Raw genomic sequence first — 17,415 nt, 5'->3', positions numbered from 1 at the left:
TCTAAATCTTTAGCGAACTTCTGCTAGGTAGCAGACTATGTTAAACACTTAAATTTGTGCCTTTAGTACTGTTTATGTGTTTGTTTGCGGGGGGGGCTGTAAAAAAAGACAACTAATGGTTCTTTGGCATTTTTTTTTTTTGTCAGGGAGAAGTAAACAGATGCCAGAGTTCAAATCCCGGCTATAACTGCTCACTAGCCATGTGATCTTGTAGAGGTTAGTTCGCTTCTTAGAGCCCCAGAGTTATGATTAAGGCCACCCATCTCAAAAGACTGCTAAGAAATTCAAATGAGGTAATAAGCCTGGCACACGGCAATACTCCATACACAGATGTGTTTTCCTTTTTCCATTTCTTGCCATGGTTTTGTACCCTTAGAAAAGGACAAGAAGCCATCACAGAATGACACCTGTTGCTAAAGTGGGTGAAGTTTCACAAGGTAGTCTCAGAATGGCAGAATGGGGAAAAGGAGAAGGCATTCAGGTAAGGAGAATAACCTGGTAAATACACAAATTAAAAAAAAAAGGATGAGATTAATGAGACCAATATAATTAAAACAGAAAATCAGTGCTAGGGATTTGAAAGCTCAATGGATGAACAAGCTGTTATATGATACAGAGAATTAGGCCAGTAACATTTTCTAAATAGAAGTAACTTGATGTAACTGGTCTTGAGGGAAGATGAGCTAAAAAGCAGTATGGGGATAAATTAGAATGATGAAAGAATGGAATTACACAGGAAGTTCTTATTTGATCTACACTTGGACTAAGATTAACAAAAATGCAAAGAAAATGGGAATAAATAGGGAAAATACAAAACAATTTACAGGACTGTTTTTTTTAAGATTTTATTTTTAAGTAATCTCTACACCCAATGTGGGGCTCCAACTTACAACCCTGAGATCAAGAGTCGCATGCTCTAACGACTGAGCCAGCCAGGTGCCCCTACAAGGCTCTTTGATAACTGAATGGATAAGAGATGACCATTTGTTGAAACCAAAAGAAAACTGGCCACATTTCAGTCATACAACCAACCCATCCAGGGTATGCACTTGATGACTTCCAACTTTTATAGCAAGAGACCTGAAGCAATGTTACAGATCTTCCACTACAACACCGTCATTTTACAAATAAGGAAAAATGATGTCTAGGGAGGGTCATACGGCTAGTGGCAGTATCCAAAGTAGGACAAAAGTCCAGTGCTTTCAACTATGCCCAAGCGTCCTGCCTTTCAGGGAGTTTGGAATGAGAGAAGAATGCAATTTCGGATATGGAGAGTTTGTACTGATAATGAAAGAAGCAAGTACAAATGTCCTTCGAAATGATAATAGTTTTTATTCACTACACCATAAGATATGTCACAAAGTGGAGTCTATTTTTTTCCCATGGAAACACTGTAATTGGAAGTTACATTACTGACCAAGGAATCAGCATCAAATAACAGGTACATTAAATAATAAGGTCATCCAAGTGGAAATGTCAAGTAGTCAATTGGAGATATGGGATTAGAGCTGCAGATGTACATCAGAATTAACTGTGTGGGCTCCTGTATATTTATCAGACCATTCTTTTTCCATTTTATAACTGATAATATATTTCAAGCTAAAAATGATTAATAATTCTTATTCCATATTTTTCATGGACAACAGCATTTAATGTATTTATATTATAATCAGTAATTGTGGCAAGGAGACAGAATTAAATCAAACCTCTGCCAAATTTTCTGCAGTATGCAGCAAAATTTTATGAGTAAGCTCATTTCTGTAACAGTCGATGTGTAATTTCAAATTGTACCTTTAGGTTTCAAGTGTGACAGCTGAATTACTCACTCTAAATTTTCTATGGTTCCCTGCTCAACAGTAAAATAATTTTTCACTTTTTTTTCAACGTTTTATTTATTTTTGGGACAGAGAGAGACACAGCATGAACGGGGGAGGGGCAGAGAGAGAGGGAGAGAGCCAAAGCATAAGAGACTGTTAAAAACTGAGAACAAACTGAGGGTTGATGGGGGGTGGGAGGGAGGGGAGGGCGGGTGATGGGTATTGAGGAGGGCACCTTTTGGGATGAGCACTGGGTGTTGTATGGAAACCAATGTGTCAATAAATTTCATATATATAAAAAAATAATAATAAAATAATTTTTCAAGCTCTAAGACTAGTCAAATATATCTTTAATAACAAAAGGACTGCAAGCAAAGAAAACTGTCAGCAAAACAAAATGCTTTGATTCTACTTCATTCTAAGCTTAAAATCCTGCCTTATCAAGTAGTTAGTATTTCTCGTCCCAAAGAATCTATGAACCCTTTATATTTACTTTGGTAGTAATTGAAACCTCTGTTAAAAAGAAAGATTTAAACAGATATGGTTTTTAATCACAACAAAGGTAATATGAATTTTTAAATTACAGTCAACAATTTCTAGTCTATATTAATCCTAACATATAATTTGTAATCGTCTTCTTGGATAAATTATTGCAATCATCTTCTTGGATAATGTACTGCTAATCATTATGTGGTCCCACAAAGAGCACTTTTTTTTTTAAACTGAAGATTAAATTGGCTTTATTAACCCATTCATGAATCAGGCAGTATCTCATATAGCAAATAAAGAGATTATTCACAAAACTAAACAAATAAAAAGTTTTTTAACTGCAGAGAGAGGGCCTTAAAAAAAGGAAGTTATTAACAAGGAATGCATTGTTTGGCAAGGTTGCTGTCCTCCTAAGGAAAGCAAAAGAATTCTATCAGTAAATTTCCTAGTATTGACCAAGACATCCCATATTGACTACTTAAAGGTTACATTCCCAGGACGTTGAAACTGCAGTTAGGTTAGGTATTAAGTCTTGGTTTGCCAGACTTGGCCTAAGTGACACCATATTGGGCCTATAGTTTTCTTTTTAACAGATTTCAACTGATATTTATTGAGTCTGTCTTATGAGTTTGGTGCATTGTATGCCCTGGCAGGCAGCCACAGAGAGCATTTTAAGCCTTTCAGAATAGTACTTAAAAACAAATACCCATGGTGACAGAGTACCCGCACTCCAGTTTCAGAAGTCCAGTTCAGAAAACACATTACTAAGGCAAGCTTTATTTTTGCTCCAATGTTAGAGTCAGTCATGTACATTAACAGTGAGTGGCTGGGGATAGTTTTCCACTCTACTCATGAAATGAATGAAGAAGTCAGCAGTTAAAATTAAAAAACGACTACTGTGTTGCAACATTATGGATGGTAAGAACTTTATTTTTTTAATGTTTATTTATTTTAGACACAGAGAGACAGAGTACAAGCAGGGGAGGGGCAGAGAGAGCCAGAGACAGTCTGAAGCAGGCTCCAGGTTCTGAGCTGTCAGTACAGAGCCCAAGGCGGGGCTCAAACCCATGAACCCACGAACCGTGAGATCATGATATTATCTGAAGTGGGACACTTAATCAACCAAGCCACCCAGGAGCCCCTGGATGGTAAGAACTTTAATTCAAATGAAATAATCAGAAAAAATAATTCTCAGAATTATCAGGACTCCATCTGACTATATTTTAAAGAATCCTTGTAGTCTGCTATGTATGTATGTATGTATGTATGTAATTTTTAAAAATATAATTTATTGTCAAATTGGCTTCCATATAACACCCAGTGCTCATCCCAACAAGTGCCCTCCTCAATGCCCATCCCCACTTTCCCCTCTCCCCCACCCCCCCTCAGCCCTCAGTTTGTTCTCTCTATTTAAGAGTCTCTTGTGGTTTGCCCCCTCCCTCTCTGTTTGTAACTATTTTTTCCCCTTCCCTTCCCCCATGGTCTTCTGTTAAGTTTCTCAAGATCCACATATGAGTGAAAACATGTATCTTGTCTTTCTCCGACTGACTTATTTCACTTAGCATAATACCCTCCAGTTCCATCCACGTTGCTGCAAATGGCATGATTTTATTCTTTCTCATTGCCAAGTAGTAGTTTGATTTTAAATACAAAGTGTGCACTTAAAACTGAGGCACAAAATAAAAAGGTACCGACACAAAGATGCTCACTGCTGTGCTATCTAAAACAGAAAAAATTCTGAAATGGATATAAATAGGGGAATGGTTTCACAAACTCTGGCATATCTAGCACCAGGAATATTATAAAGTCATTAAAAGAGTTATAATGAAGATCATGAAAAAGTTTATATGCTAAATGAAAAAATTTTATTACAATATTTTATCTAGAAGAGAATACTTCCTAACTCATTCCATGAGGCCAAAGCAACGCGAAGGTATCACAAAAAAACTACAGACCCATACCCCTTACGAATGCAGACATAAAAATCCTAAACAAAATACTAACAAATGAAATCCAGCAGCATATTAAAAGGAATATACACCATGACCAATTAGGATTTTTTTCCAGGAATGCAAAGGTGGGTCAACATACAAAAATCAATGTAGTATATCCTACTAATAGAATGAAGGGAAGAAATTGCATGGTCATCTCAATAAATGCAGTAAAAGCATTTTGACAAAATCTAAATACTCTTTCAGATAAAAACACTCAACAAACTAGGAATAGAAGAGAAATTCCTCAATATGCTAAAAGGGCATATATGAAAAACCTACAGCTACCATTATGCTCCGTGGTGAAAGACTGAAAGCTTCTCTCTTAAGATCAGAAAAGACAAGGATGCCTATTCTTGCCACTTCTATTCAACACTGCACTGGTGATCTAGCCAGAGCAATTAGGCAAGAGAAAAAAAAAGCTATCCAGATTGGAAATGAAGAAGAAAAACTATCTTTATTTATAGATGATAAATAAGATCTTAAACATAAAAACTCTAAAGAATCCACACAAAGAATAATCATTTAAGCTAAAAAAATTAGTTCAGCAAAGTGGTAGGATACACAATCAATATAAATCAATATAAATCAATAAAGTTTTATTTCTATACACCAGCAATGAACACAAAAATGAAATTAAAAAAACAATTCCATTTACAACAGTATCAAAGGAATAAAATATGTAGGAATAAATTGAACCAAAGAAGTACAAGGCTTAGACACTAAAAACTACAACAGATTCGATACAATCCTTATCAAAACTCCAACTGCCCTTTTTGTAGAAATGGATCACTTAATCCTAGAATTCATACGGAATTTCAGAAGGGATCCCCAATAGCTAAAACAGGCTTAATAAAGAAGAACAAAGTAGGAGAACTCATACTTCCTGATTTCAAACCTCACTACAAAGCTAGAGCAATTAAAACTGTGGCACTGGCATAAGAATAGACATATATATATTAATGGAATATAACTGACAGTCCAGAACTAAACCCACATCTATGACCAATTCATTTCCACAAGGGTACCAAGACCATTCAATAAGAAAAGAATATAGTCTTTTCAACAAATGGTGTTGGGACAACTGAATATCTACATGCAAAAGAATGAATTTGGATCCCTATCTTACATCAAAGACCTAAATGTAAAAACTGAAACTCTAAGAAGGAAACAGGTGAAAATCTGCATGACCTTAGATTAAACAATGGTTTTTTAAATATAACATCATAAGCACAGAATTTGAAGAAAAAATAAATTGAACTTCTTTAAAATTAAAAAAATTTTGTGTGTCAAAGGACAGCATCAAGTAAAAAAATAACCCACAGGGGCACCTGAGTGGTTCAGTCAGTTGAGCATGGGACTTTCACTTGGGTCATGGTTGGGGAGTTCAGGCCCCACGTTGGGCTCTGCGCTGACAGCATGGAGCCTGCTTGGGATTCTGTCTCCCTCTCTCTATCTCTCTCTCTGCCCCTCCCCGACTTGTCCTTATGTTCTCTCTCTCAAAAATAAATAAACTTTAAAAAATGAAATAAAAATTTAACTTTCAGTGTAGCATTTTTATAACAAGAAAAAACTGAAACCAATCTAAATATCCATTATTAGGGAACAGGTTAAATAAATTATGATATAGGTATCGAAAAGAATGAGATATTAGTTGAAAAAAAGCAAAGGGCCAAACAGTGGCCAACATATGATCCCATTTGTGTGTTTTTAACACTGTGCAAACATAATTGGATCTGCACAAACTCTTAACAGTGGTAACCACAGCAGAGTGGGACTTGGAGACTTATTTTTAACTTCATGCCAGCCTGTTTTCATATTTTAATAAGAAAATGTTTAAAATAAAATAATATTTGATTCCTCTTTTAGAACACAACTTCAAAGTTTTGGATGGCTTTCAAACATAGTAGGCATTCAAATATCTGTTGAACATAACATTTGCTATATGCAAGGAAAGCTTCTTCAAATGTTACTGTTTTTTACAATCAGACAATGGATGTTGCAATAACATGATTTACATTTTCTGATAGACTGCATTCATTATATGGCAGAATTTCCAAGCAATTTGTACAAAGCCATTTTACATGGTATATATGCCATAAGAAAAAAAAAACTGTAGGACAAAAAACATCTCTACATATGAAGAGAATACAAAATGAGTAATTGTATTGTGTTGCTGATAACAGAGCCAAAAATTGTTTTTATGATAATAATGGTTTCAGAGCCCAGATATATAGAACATAACCCTGATGCAAAGATATTGTGCCTATAAGGACACGAAGGCTTTTTACTATAGCAGGAAGAATACATTTGCTTGGATTCATGCATAGAAAAGTACTGATTATATATAATAATGGGAACATTATACAAGTATTAAATTACACGAAAATCTAAATAAGGATATCTGCAGCATCAGATGCCTAAATGGTACATTAGCAAAAATAAAGGATACATATTCCATCTAATTCTTAATGTTGTCAGAGAATTTCCAGGACTGGATAAACACTGAAGAAAATTTACTTTGAGGTAGAGATGAAAATATCAAAATAGAAATTCATTCTTCTATTTATGGAATAATGATGGTAATACAAAGAAAAACAAAACCTACCTGCCATTCAAACTCGCTATCTGACCAATCCCAGTATGTGCTAATAGAAGAAGAGACATCACTGCAGACACTTCCCTCAGGGAATAAATCAAAAGAAGTGAAGTCTTGATCATCTAACAGGGAATAGCAGTCATCTTGATCTCCAACAGAAACTGATGAAAATAGCTCCTCACTGCATTCTGAGCTGGCAACGCTTGTTCCACAAGAAGTTAAGTTCCACCTTAAAAACACAACACAAAAAAAATTACAATAGGAACTACAAAATCCACACAATTTTAAGATATTAATAGGATACATTTATGACATTTATGATGACTGTACTGAAAAGAGCCCAAATGTCCATCGATGGATGAATGGATAAAGAAGATGTGGTGTATATATACAATGGAGTATTACTTGGCAATCAAAAAGAATGAAATCTTGCCATTTGCAACTACATGGATGGAACTGGAGGGTATTATTTTAAGTGAAATTAGTCAGAGAAAGACAAAAATCATATGATTTCACTCATATGAGGACTGTAAGACACAGAACAGATGAACATAAGAGAAGGGTAGCAAAAATAATATAAAAACAAGGAGGGGGACAAAACATAAGAGACTCTTAAACATGGAGAACAAACAGGGTTACTGGAGGGGTTGTGGAAGGGATGGGCTAAATGGGTAAGGGGCACTAAGGAATCTACTCCTGAAATCATTGCTGCACTATATGCTAATTTGGATGTAAATTTAAAGCATAAAAAATAAAATTTAAAAAAAATTAAGAAATCATCCTAAAAAAAAGACTGTATGTCTTTAGGTATGACAATATTATTGTGATTATTTTCAAAAGAGCCCTTCTCTTTTAAGAATGTACACTAAAACATTTATGAATGAAATATATCTGGAATTTGTCTCGAAATTATAAGAAGGGTTTGAGGAATGAGTAGTGGTATGAAGCACACTGTCATATGCAAATAATTGTTGAAGCTGGGTATGAGGTTCATTACACTAGTCCTTTTAATTTTTGTATTTGAAAATTTTGATAATAAAACATTTTAAAAGAAAATTGTATTTAGGGGAGCCTGGGTGGCTCAGTCGGTTAAGAGTTCCACTCTTGATTTCGGCTCAGGTCATGACCCCAGGGTCCTAGGATCGAGCCCTACATCGGGCTCCACACTGAGCTTGGAGTCTACTTAAGATTCTCTCTCTTCCTCTGCCACTCTCCCTCACTTTCATGCTCTCTCTAAAATAAATAAATATATGTATTTATATTAAATAAAGATTGTATTTAAATTAAGAATACAGTAAAACCTTCATCTATAATCAAAACTTCTAGCATAGTAGTTATGAATACACTTTGAAGTCAGACTGAGTTCAAATTCTTGCTCTATCATTTGATTACTACTACTACTACTACTTGATCTTAAGCAAAATATACCCTCCTCAAGTCTGTGTTCTCATCTTTAAGAAACAGTTATTAGGAACATTATATAAGAATGCATATGGAACACTTACAGACATAAATCAATACATGGTAGCTATTATTATTTTTTAATTAATTTATTTTGGGAGAGAGAGCACACGCACATCAGTGGGGTAAGGCAAGAGAGAGAGAGAGAGAGAATCATATATATGTTAAGTATAGAAAGCAGGATACTAGTATATATAACTTGAAAACATTTTTTTTTATTTTTTGAATGTTTATTTATTTTTGAGAGGCAGAGCATGAGCAGGGAGGAATAGAGAGAGAGGGAGACACAGAACCCAAAACAGGCTCCAGGCTTTGAGCTGTCAGCGCAGAGCCCAATGCAGGGCTTAAACTCACAAACTATGAGACCATGACCTGAGTCGAAGTCGGAGGCTTAAACGATTGAGCCACCCAGGCTCCCCTATCTTGAAAACATTTTAATGCCTGTATAATATTCCACTGATTAAAAAGTATCATAATTTATTTAATCTTATTCCTTCAGTAATACTTAGGCTGTTTCCATTTGGGGGGTTAACTCTTTTTTGGTTATAACTATTTATCAAAATATTTAATCTCTAAAGATAGATTACTTGAAAGGAAAGTACTGAGTCAAAGAATATGAACATTTCTGAAGGTCATATCATACTTAGCCAAAGACCTTTCTGAAAAGCTGCACCAATTTACAATCCCCAAAGGAGTATACAAAAAGTGCTCATTTCACCACAAACTTAACAGCAGTGGAATTTTCAAAATTTTTATCTATATGATAGAAAAAACCACATTTTTATATCAATTTTTATTTCTTTAATTACTGGCAAGATCAAATTCTAAAACATTTATTAACTATTTTGCTCTAGTGTTTTTGTATGTGTTAATGTTTTCCTTATTGATTTAATGAGTTCTTAATACATTAGCAACATTAACATTTTGTCTGTGGTATTTATTGCAGGGTTACTTTTTTTTGTCTCAAAATCTACAAGTCTGCTTTCTTTTGTAAATTTCCACTAGCTTTATACTATTAAGGAGGTAATCTTCATTGCTTTGGCAGTAGCCTAGGGAATTAATCCTTAAGATAATGATTTGGTACATCCGATACCAATAAGATACTGAAATAATTACCTCCTGAAGAAAAGCCTGTTACTTAAGATTGTTTCTCATCCCTCATTAAATCCATTATTTCTTGAATTGTGTTTTTCATTTTTTACCTCCCCACTTTGTACGACTAATCTTAATTTCAAAGTTCTTGATTTACAAAATTTGGGCAATCTGACAATTTTATAGCATCAAAACACACACAGACACACAGTCTCTAAACTGTTATAGTTCAGTAAATATAAACACAGATGTCATCAAGCTTTTATAAATAGGCAAAAATCTAATTCATCTAACAATCTTAGAATACCCTGTAATATTACATAGATTCATCACACGCCTCCTAGGCAGGCAGTATCCTCATTTTTCAAAAAATCAACAAACCTAGCAGAATTAACCAAGTTAATATAGTTTATAAGGCAATATAAAAGCTATAAAATGGCAATCACAAGATTTGTCCTAGACCTAGTAAACCAGTACCTATACTGTATTCTGGGCAAATTATTTTTTCTTTTGTGTCTTCAAATTGCATGTGACTTTTTAAAACCTTCATTCACCCACTCAACAAACATTTAGCTAGCATCTTCTATGTGCCACGTACTGTGTTATGTGGTAGGAAAAGCTGTTAGGTAATTGTTTTTAATGAGAATTCCTTTTGAGCTTGCAAAAATTCTGCAGAAATGTGTTTCCTTCCATGAGTAATAATGGCTTTCCTTTTTAAAAAAACTATGCTAGATTTAATAATCTAATGTTTGGATCACTGACAAAGCAGTCAGGAATTTGCTTGGTTTTGTGTTCTAACCGTAGGGCAAAATCAGTATGTTTCTCAATTTTCCAGGTCCATGACTTTATAACAGATTTAACAGAATTCTGGGTATTCTTAGAAGCCTTTTCTCTTTTTTCTTGTAATTAACAGTGGCAATAAAAGTGGGTTCATACTTGAAACCAATCATTTACAAAACAGAAAATTAGTATTTTTACTACTAGAGATTTTTTAAAAATTCTATTATCTTCTAATTTCCAAATATTATCTTTATTATTACTTTAAGGCAATGTGAACAAAAACAAACTAGATAGTACTTTTTTATCCACTGCTGGTGGGAGTGTTAAATTGGCATAATCTTCCTAAAAAGCAATTTGGTACTGTACATATATCAAGAGCTTCAAAGAAGTTCATTCCTTTGGACTCAGTAATTGCCCCTCTAGGAATCTATCACTTCCTCAAATAGAAATTTGGAAAAATATGTATGTACAAACATGTCCAAACAATATCATGTATAATAGCCAATAAAGGGAAAAGACATGGTCCCCAAATATGGGGAATAATTAAATAACATATCTAAATAATGGTGTTTTATAATCAATAAATTTATATTTCAGACTATTTTTTAAAAAGGAAAACACTCACAATGTAAGTGCAAAAACCCGGTCACAAATTTTATATAACCTGATCCTGATTTTTAAAAATTACATATGAACATAAAAAGAATATTAAAAGTAACAACATCAAAATGTTGATAGTTGTTTTCTTTACTGAAAGGGATCATAGGTGATCCCTACAGTTTTGCATATGCCAATTTTCTAAAATGAGATTTTATAATAAAAATTTAAGTGTGATTTCAAATATGTAATGAATGACCACTGTGTGCATGTGCTCAGTCAGCACTGAACTATTCAAACCTGCAAAGCCCCTACATCTTATTCCACTAAGAGAAAGCTACCTAATACTAAGATCCTAGCTATAATCATAAAATTATTCACAAAGGAGACTTTCTATCTTAAAAGAAAAATGTTGAAAAGAATCCCAATGGAGTTTATTGGGAGTTTATTAATCCAATGGATTAATAACAAGGCTTGCTGTCCAAATTTTAATTTAAAAAAAGTAAAGCCAAGTACATTTATCTGCAAGGCTTATCTGCCAAAAACCCCATACAGCCACTCCTGACCTCCGCTACACCTTTCGAGCAGCACAGGCCATTAAGGTCCCAAGTAAGAGCAGGTGATACAACCCTGCTAGCTACTCTACTCACTCAAATTCCTAACTCTCCTCCTAGCAATCTCAATTGTCTTGGTACCCTCTCCACAGCCTCGGAAGCAAAAAACATTCCATGTCATGTCTAAGGTTAATTATTCCATTTGGGCTTCTGAGTTCAACCCATCCATCTCTTGTCATCCCACACTCTCTTGCATTTTCAATTTCTCCCTTTCCTATGGGTTGCTCCTAAAGAGCTAAAAGCTCTATTCTTGGAAAAGAGAAACTAAACAAAGCAAACAACAACAATGAAGAAACCTTCACCTTTTTTTCAAATTATTATATCTCCTCTCTTTCCCTTCCTTGCTAAATTAATTGAAAAGTTCCTTCTTCTTTCAACCTTTGTAACCCACAGTTCTACTCCTAAGACGCTACTGGAATTTCTGTTCTGAATGCTCCCAAATCCACACTTCTAGCCTGGATAGTTCTCCCAAGCCTGATCCCCATTCTCAACTTGTCTCAAGAAGTCCCCAAACTAAATTCCTCCTGCCTCTATAATCTGTTACTTCACGGAGTGTGGTTCTCCCACCTGCAACTTACAGCTGTTTTGCAACTGTTAATTCTATATTGAGATAGGGAAACTGTGGGGAGTACAAAAGGTACACAATAGTATTGGGGTTCTTCTGGGTAATCACATAACCAAATAATTGCTTTATACGATAGTTCATTTCCTGTTCTGCCAATAGGGTGTACAAAAGTGGGGCACCGTCCTCCCACACGCTTTTCACAATTGTGCAATGTCTAAGTACTGATGTACTAATAAAGATGAAGAGAATAACACATCGAGTAGTTCATATTAATCTCCTTCAATTTAATTCCAGGACCAACCAATATCATCTTAATTTTTTTCAGTTTTGTAAATGACATCCTTTTTTGATAATGGTGGAGAGTGCCATGGACAAATGCCAACAATTACATCAGAAAAATCCTGTATCAAAACCAAGGAAAAATGTCATAAACACCACATATATTCTGTATTAACATTTAAACTAAAAAAAATAATTAAGCTTCTTAAAATTTATTTTATTCTAAGCAAAATTCCAGACAAACACAACTCGGTCATAAATCCTAAAAGATACTCCTAGGAAAGTGTGATTTCTTAGGAAAGTGGCTGTGTTCATGTAATTTTCCACTGAATATAGAGTAGTGACATGCCATTTGAAGTCTCAGGTGACTCTAATATGAACACTACAAACATTCAAACTTAGGGATAAAAAATAATAGTGCCTCGAATCCCTTGGCTAACAAAGATTTCAAATATAGCCCAGAGTCAGGTAAATGAGCAGGCACAAAACTGTCATCATTAGATACTATCAACGATATCAAACAATCTCCACAGTTTTCTCATCAGGTAACAAGGAAGAAGCAAAATAAACGTAAATCAAGTATCTGCCAACTGACAAGCTTTTTATTTCCAATAAAATGTGTTTTATAATGACTAAACCCAAAGCAGAACATCAGTACTCAACTATTCTGATCTGTTTTGAATTGTTGCTTGAACTGGTGATGTGAAGAAAAAAAGTGACACATGCAAATTCAAAATAAAAGAATTCTGTAAACTAAACTTTGCCTACATACATGACTTAGCTGTTTGCTTCTCTCTGAGAAGAACTGACTGGAAGTATATGGTCCTCTCAAATGCCATCTTGAGGAGGGGTAGGAAGGCAGAAGAGTCCAAAATGAGAAAAGATTTAAAAAGTAGCCTAAGGGGGAGTGTGGGGAAGATGGCGGCTTAGGAGGACGCTGGGCTCACCGCGCATCCTGCTGATCACTTAGATTCCACCTACACCTGCTAAACTAACCCAGAATACCACCAGAAACTAGCAAAACGGAGTCTCCGGAGCCAAGCACAGATGAGAGGCCCACGAAGAGGGGCCCCTCCTGAGGTGGATCACCTAAGGAGAAGCGAGCTAAGCCTGCCCCTCCTGCCCCCGTGCACCTTGCCTACCCACCCCAGCTAATACGCCAGATCCCCAGCTCCACAAGCCTGGCAGTGTGCAAGTAGCCCAGATGGGCCACACCACCCCACAGTGAATCCCCCCCTAGGAGAGGGGAAGAGAAGGCACACACCAGTCTGACTGTGGCCCAAGCGGTGGGCCAGGGGCAGACATCAGGTCTGACTGTGGCCCCGCCCACCAACGCAAGTTATTCAAGACAGCACAGGGGAAGTGCCCTGCAGGTCCTCACCACTCCAGGGACTATCCAAAATGACCAAACGGAAGAATTCCCCTCAGAAGAATCTCCAGGAAATAACAACAGCTAATGAACTGATCAAAAAGGATTTAAATAATATAACAGAAAGTGAATTTAGAATAATAGTCATAAAATTAATCGCTGGGCTTGAAAACAGTATAGAGGACAGCAGAGAATGTCTTGCTACAGAGATCAAGGGACTAAGGAGCAGTCAGGAGGAGCTGAAAAACGCTTTAAACGAAATGCAAAACAAAATGGAAACCACGACGGCTCGGATTGAAGAGGCAGAGGAGAGAATAGTTGAACTAGAAGATAAAGTTATGGAAAAAGAGGAAGCTGAGAGAAAGAGAGATAAAAAAAAATCCAGGAGTATGAGGGGGAAATTAGAGAACTAAGTGACACACTAAAAAAAATAATATACGCATAATTGGTATCCCAGAGGAGGAAGAGAGAGGGAAAGGTGCTGAAGGGGTACTTGAAGAAATAATAGCTGAGAAATTCCCGGATCTGGGGAAGGAAAAAGGCATTGAAATCCAAGAGGCACAAAGAACTCCCTTCAGACGTAACTTGAATCGATCTTCTGCACGACATACCATAGTGAAACTGGCAAAATACAAGGATAAAGAGAAAATTCTGAAAGCAGCAAGGGATAAACGTGCCCTCACATATAAAGGGAGACCTATAAGACTCGTGACTGACCTCTCTTTTGAAACTTGGCAGGCCAGAAAGGATTGGAACGAGATCTTCAATGTGTTGAACAGAAAAAATATGCAGGCGAGAATCCTTTATCCAGCAAGTCTGTCATTTAGAATAGAAGGAGAGATAAAGGTCTTCCCAAACAAACAAAAACTGAAGGAATTTGTCAACACTAAACCAGCCCTACAAGAGATCCTAAGGGGGACCCTGTGAGACAAAGTACCAGAGACATCACTACAAGCATAAAACATACAGACATCACAATGACTCTAACCCCGTATCTTTCTATAATAACACTGAATGTAAATGGATTAAATGCGCCAACCAAAAGACATAGGGTATCAGAATGGATAAAAAAACAAGACCCATCTATTTGCTGTCTACAAGAGACTCATTTTAGACCTGAGGACACCTTTAGATTGAGAGTAAGGGGATGGAGAACTATTTATCATGCTATTGGAAGCCGAAAGAAAGCTGGAATAGCCACACTTATATCAGACAAACTAGACTTTAAATTAAAGGCTGTAAGAAGAGATGAAGAAGGGCATTATATAATAATTACAGGGTCTATCCATCAGGAAGAGCTAACAATTATAAAAGTCTATGCGCCGAGTACAGGAGCCCCCAAATATATAAAACAATTACTCACAAACATAAGCAACCTTATTGATCAGAATGTGGTAATTGCAGGGGACTTTAACACTCCACTTACAGAAATGGATAGATCATCTAGACACACGGTCAATAAAGAAACAAGGGCCCTGAATGACACATTGGATCAGATGGACTTGACAGATATATTTAGAACTCTGCATCCCAAAGCAACAGAATATACTTTCTTCTCGAGTGCACATGGAACATTCTCCAAGATAGATCATATACTGGGTCACAAAACAGCCCTTCATAAGTTTACAAGAATTGAAATCATACCATGCATACTTTCAGACCACAATGCCATGAAGCTTGAAATCAACCACAGGAAAAAGTCTGGAAAACCTCCAAAAGCATGGAGGTTAAAGAACACCCTACTAACGAATGAGTGGGTCAACCAGGCAATTAGAGAAGAAATTAAACAATATATGGAAACAAACGAAAATGAAAATACAACAATCCAAACGCTTTGGGACGCAGCGAAGGCAGTCCTGAGAGGAAAATACATTGCAATCCAGGCCTATCTCAAGAAACAAGAAAAATCCCACATACAAAATCTAACAGCACACCTAAAGGAACTAGAAGCAGAACAGCAAAGGCAGCCTAAATCCAGCAGAAGAAGAGAAATAATAAAGATCAGAGCAGAAGTAAAGAATATAGAATCTAAAAAAACTGTAGAGCAGATCAACGAAACCAAGAGTTGGTTTTTTGAAAAAATAAACAAAATTGACAAACCTCTAGCCAGGCTTCTCAAAAAGAAAAGGGAGATGACCCAAATAGAGAAAATAATGAATGAAAATGGAATTATTACAACCAATCCCTCACAGATACAAACAATTATCAGGGAATACTAGGAAAAATTATATGCCAACAAATTGGACAACCTGGAAGAAATAGACAAATTCCTAAACACCCACACGCTTCCAAAACTCAATCAGGAGGAAAGAGAAAGCTTGAACAGACCCATAACCAGCAAAGAAATTGAATCGGTTATCAAAAATCTCCCAACAAATAAGAGTCCAGGACCAGATGGCTTCCCAGGGTAGTTCTACCAGACGTTTAAAGCAGAGATAATACCTATCTTTCTCAAGCTATTCCAAGAAATAGAAGGGAAGGAAAACTTCCAGACTCATTCTATGAAGCCAGGATTACTTTGATTCCTAAACCAGACAGAGACCCAGTAAAAAAAGAGAACTACAGGCCAATATCCCTGATGAATATGGATGCAAAAATTCTCAATAAGATACTAGCAAATCGAATTCAACAGCATATAAAAAGAATGATTCACCATGATCAAGTGGGATTCATTCCTGGGATGCAGGGCTGGTTCAACATTCGCAAATCAATCAACGTGATACATCACATTAATAAAAGAAAAGAGAAGAACCAACCATATAATCCTGTCAATCGATGCAGAAAAGGCCTTTGACAAAATCCAGCACCCTTTCTTAATAAAAACCCTTGAGAAAGTCGGGATAGAAGGAACATACTTAAACATCATAAAAGCCATTTATGAAAAGCCCACAGCTAACATCATCCTCAATGGGGAAAAACTGAGAGCTTTTTCCCTGAGGTCAGGAACACGACAGGGATGCCCACTCTCACCGCTGTTGTTTAACATAGTGTTGGAAGTTCTAGCATCAGCAGTCAGACAACAAAAGGAAATCAAAGGCATCCAAATTGGCAAAGATGAAGTCAAGCTTTTGCTTTTTGCAGATGACATGATATTATACATGGAAAATCCGAAAGACTCCACCAAAAGTCTGCTAGAACTGATACATGAATTCAGCAAAGTTGCAGGATACAAAATCAATGTACAGAAATCAGTTGCATTCTTATACACTAACAATGAAGCCACAGAAAGACAAATAAAGAAACTGATCCCATTCACAATTGCACCAAGAAGCATAAAATACCTAGGAATAAATCTAACCAAAGATGTAAAAGATCTGTATGCTGAAAACTATAGAAACCTTATGAAGGTAATTGAAGAAGATATAAAGAAATGGAAAGACATTCCCTGCTCATGGATTGGAAGAATAAATATTGTCAAAATGTCAATACTACCCGAAGCTATCTACACATTCAATGCAATCCCAATCAACATTGCACCAGCATTCTTCTCCAAGCTAGAACAAGCAATTCTAAAATTCATATGGAAACACAAAAGGCCCCGAATAACCAAAGTAATTTTGAAGAAGAAGACAAAAGCAGGAGGCATCACAATCCCAGACTTTAGCCTCTAATACAAAGCTGTCATCATCAAGACAGCATGGTATTGGCACAAAAACAGACACATAGACCAATGGAATAGAATAGAAACCCCAGAACTAGACCCACAAAAGTATGGCCAACTCATCTTTGACAAAGCAGGAAAGAACATCCAATGGAAATAAG

General features: G+C 36.0%; 1 protein-coding gene across 2 annotated transcripts in view; it reads right to left on the bottom strand.

The window, feature by feature from the left end:
- Window positions 1-17,415, bottom strand: part of FAM199X (family with sequence similarity 199, X-linked) — a 34,943-nt gene that overhangs the window by 13,420 nt on the left and 4,108 nt on the right. For both annotated transcript variants that reach the window (XM_030305558.2, XM_030305559.1), the window contains exon 2: window positions 6,906-7,125. In XM_030305558.2, the coding sequence (XP_030161418.1) occupies window positions 6,906-7,125 (220 nt within the window). The remainder of the gene's footprint in view (window positions 1-6,905; window positions 7,126-17,415) is intronic.

The sequence above is a fragment of the Lynx canadensis genome, chromosome X (genome assembly GCF_007474595.2).
Source record: "Lynx canadensis isolate LIC74 chromosome X, mLynCan4.pri.v2, whole genome shotgun sequence".
Lineage (NCBI taxonomy): Eukaryota > Metazoa > Chordata > Mammalia > Carnivora > Felidae > Lynx > Lynx canadensis.
This window is presented reverse-complemented; position numbering and strand designations above follow the sequence as displayed.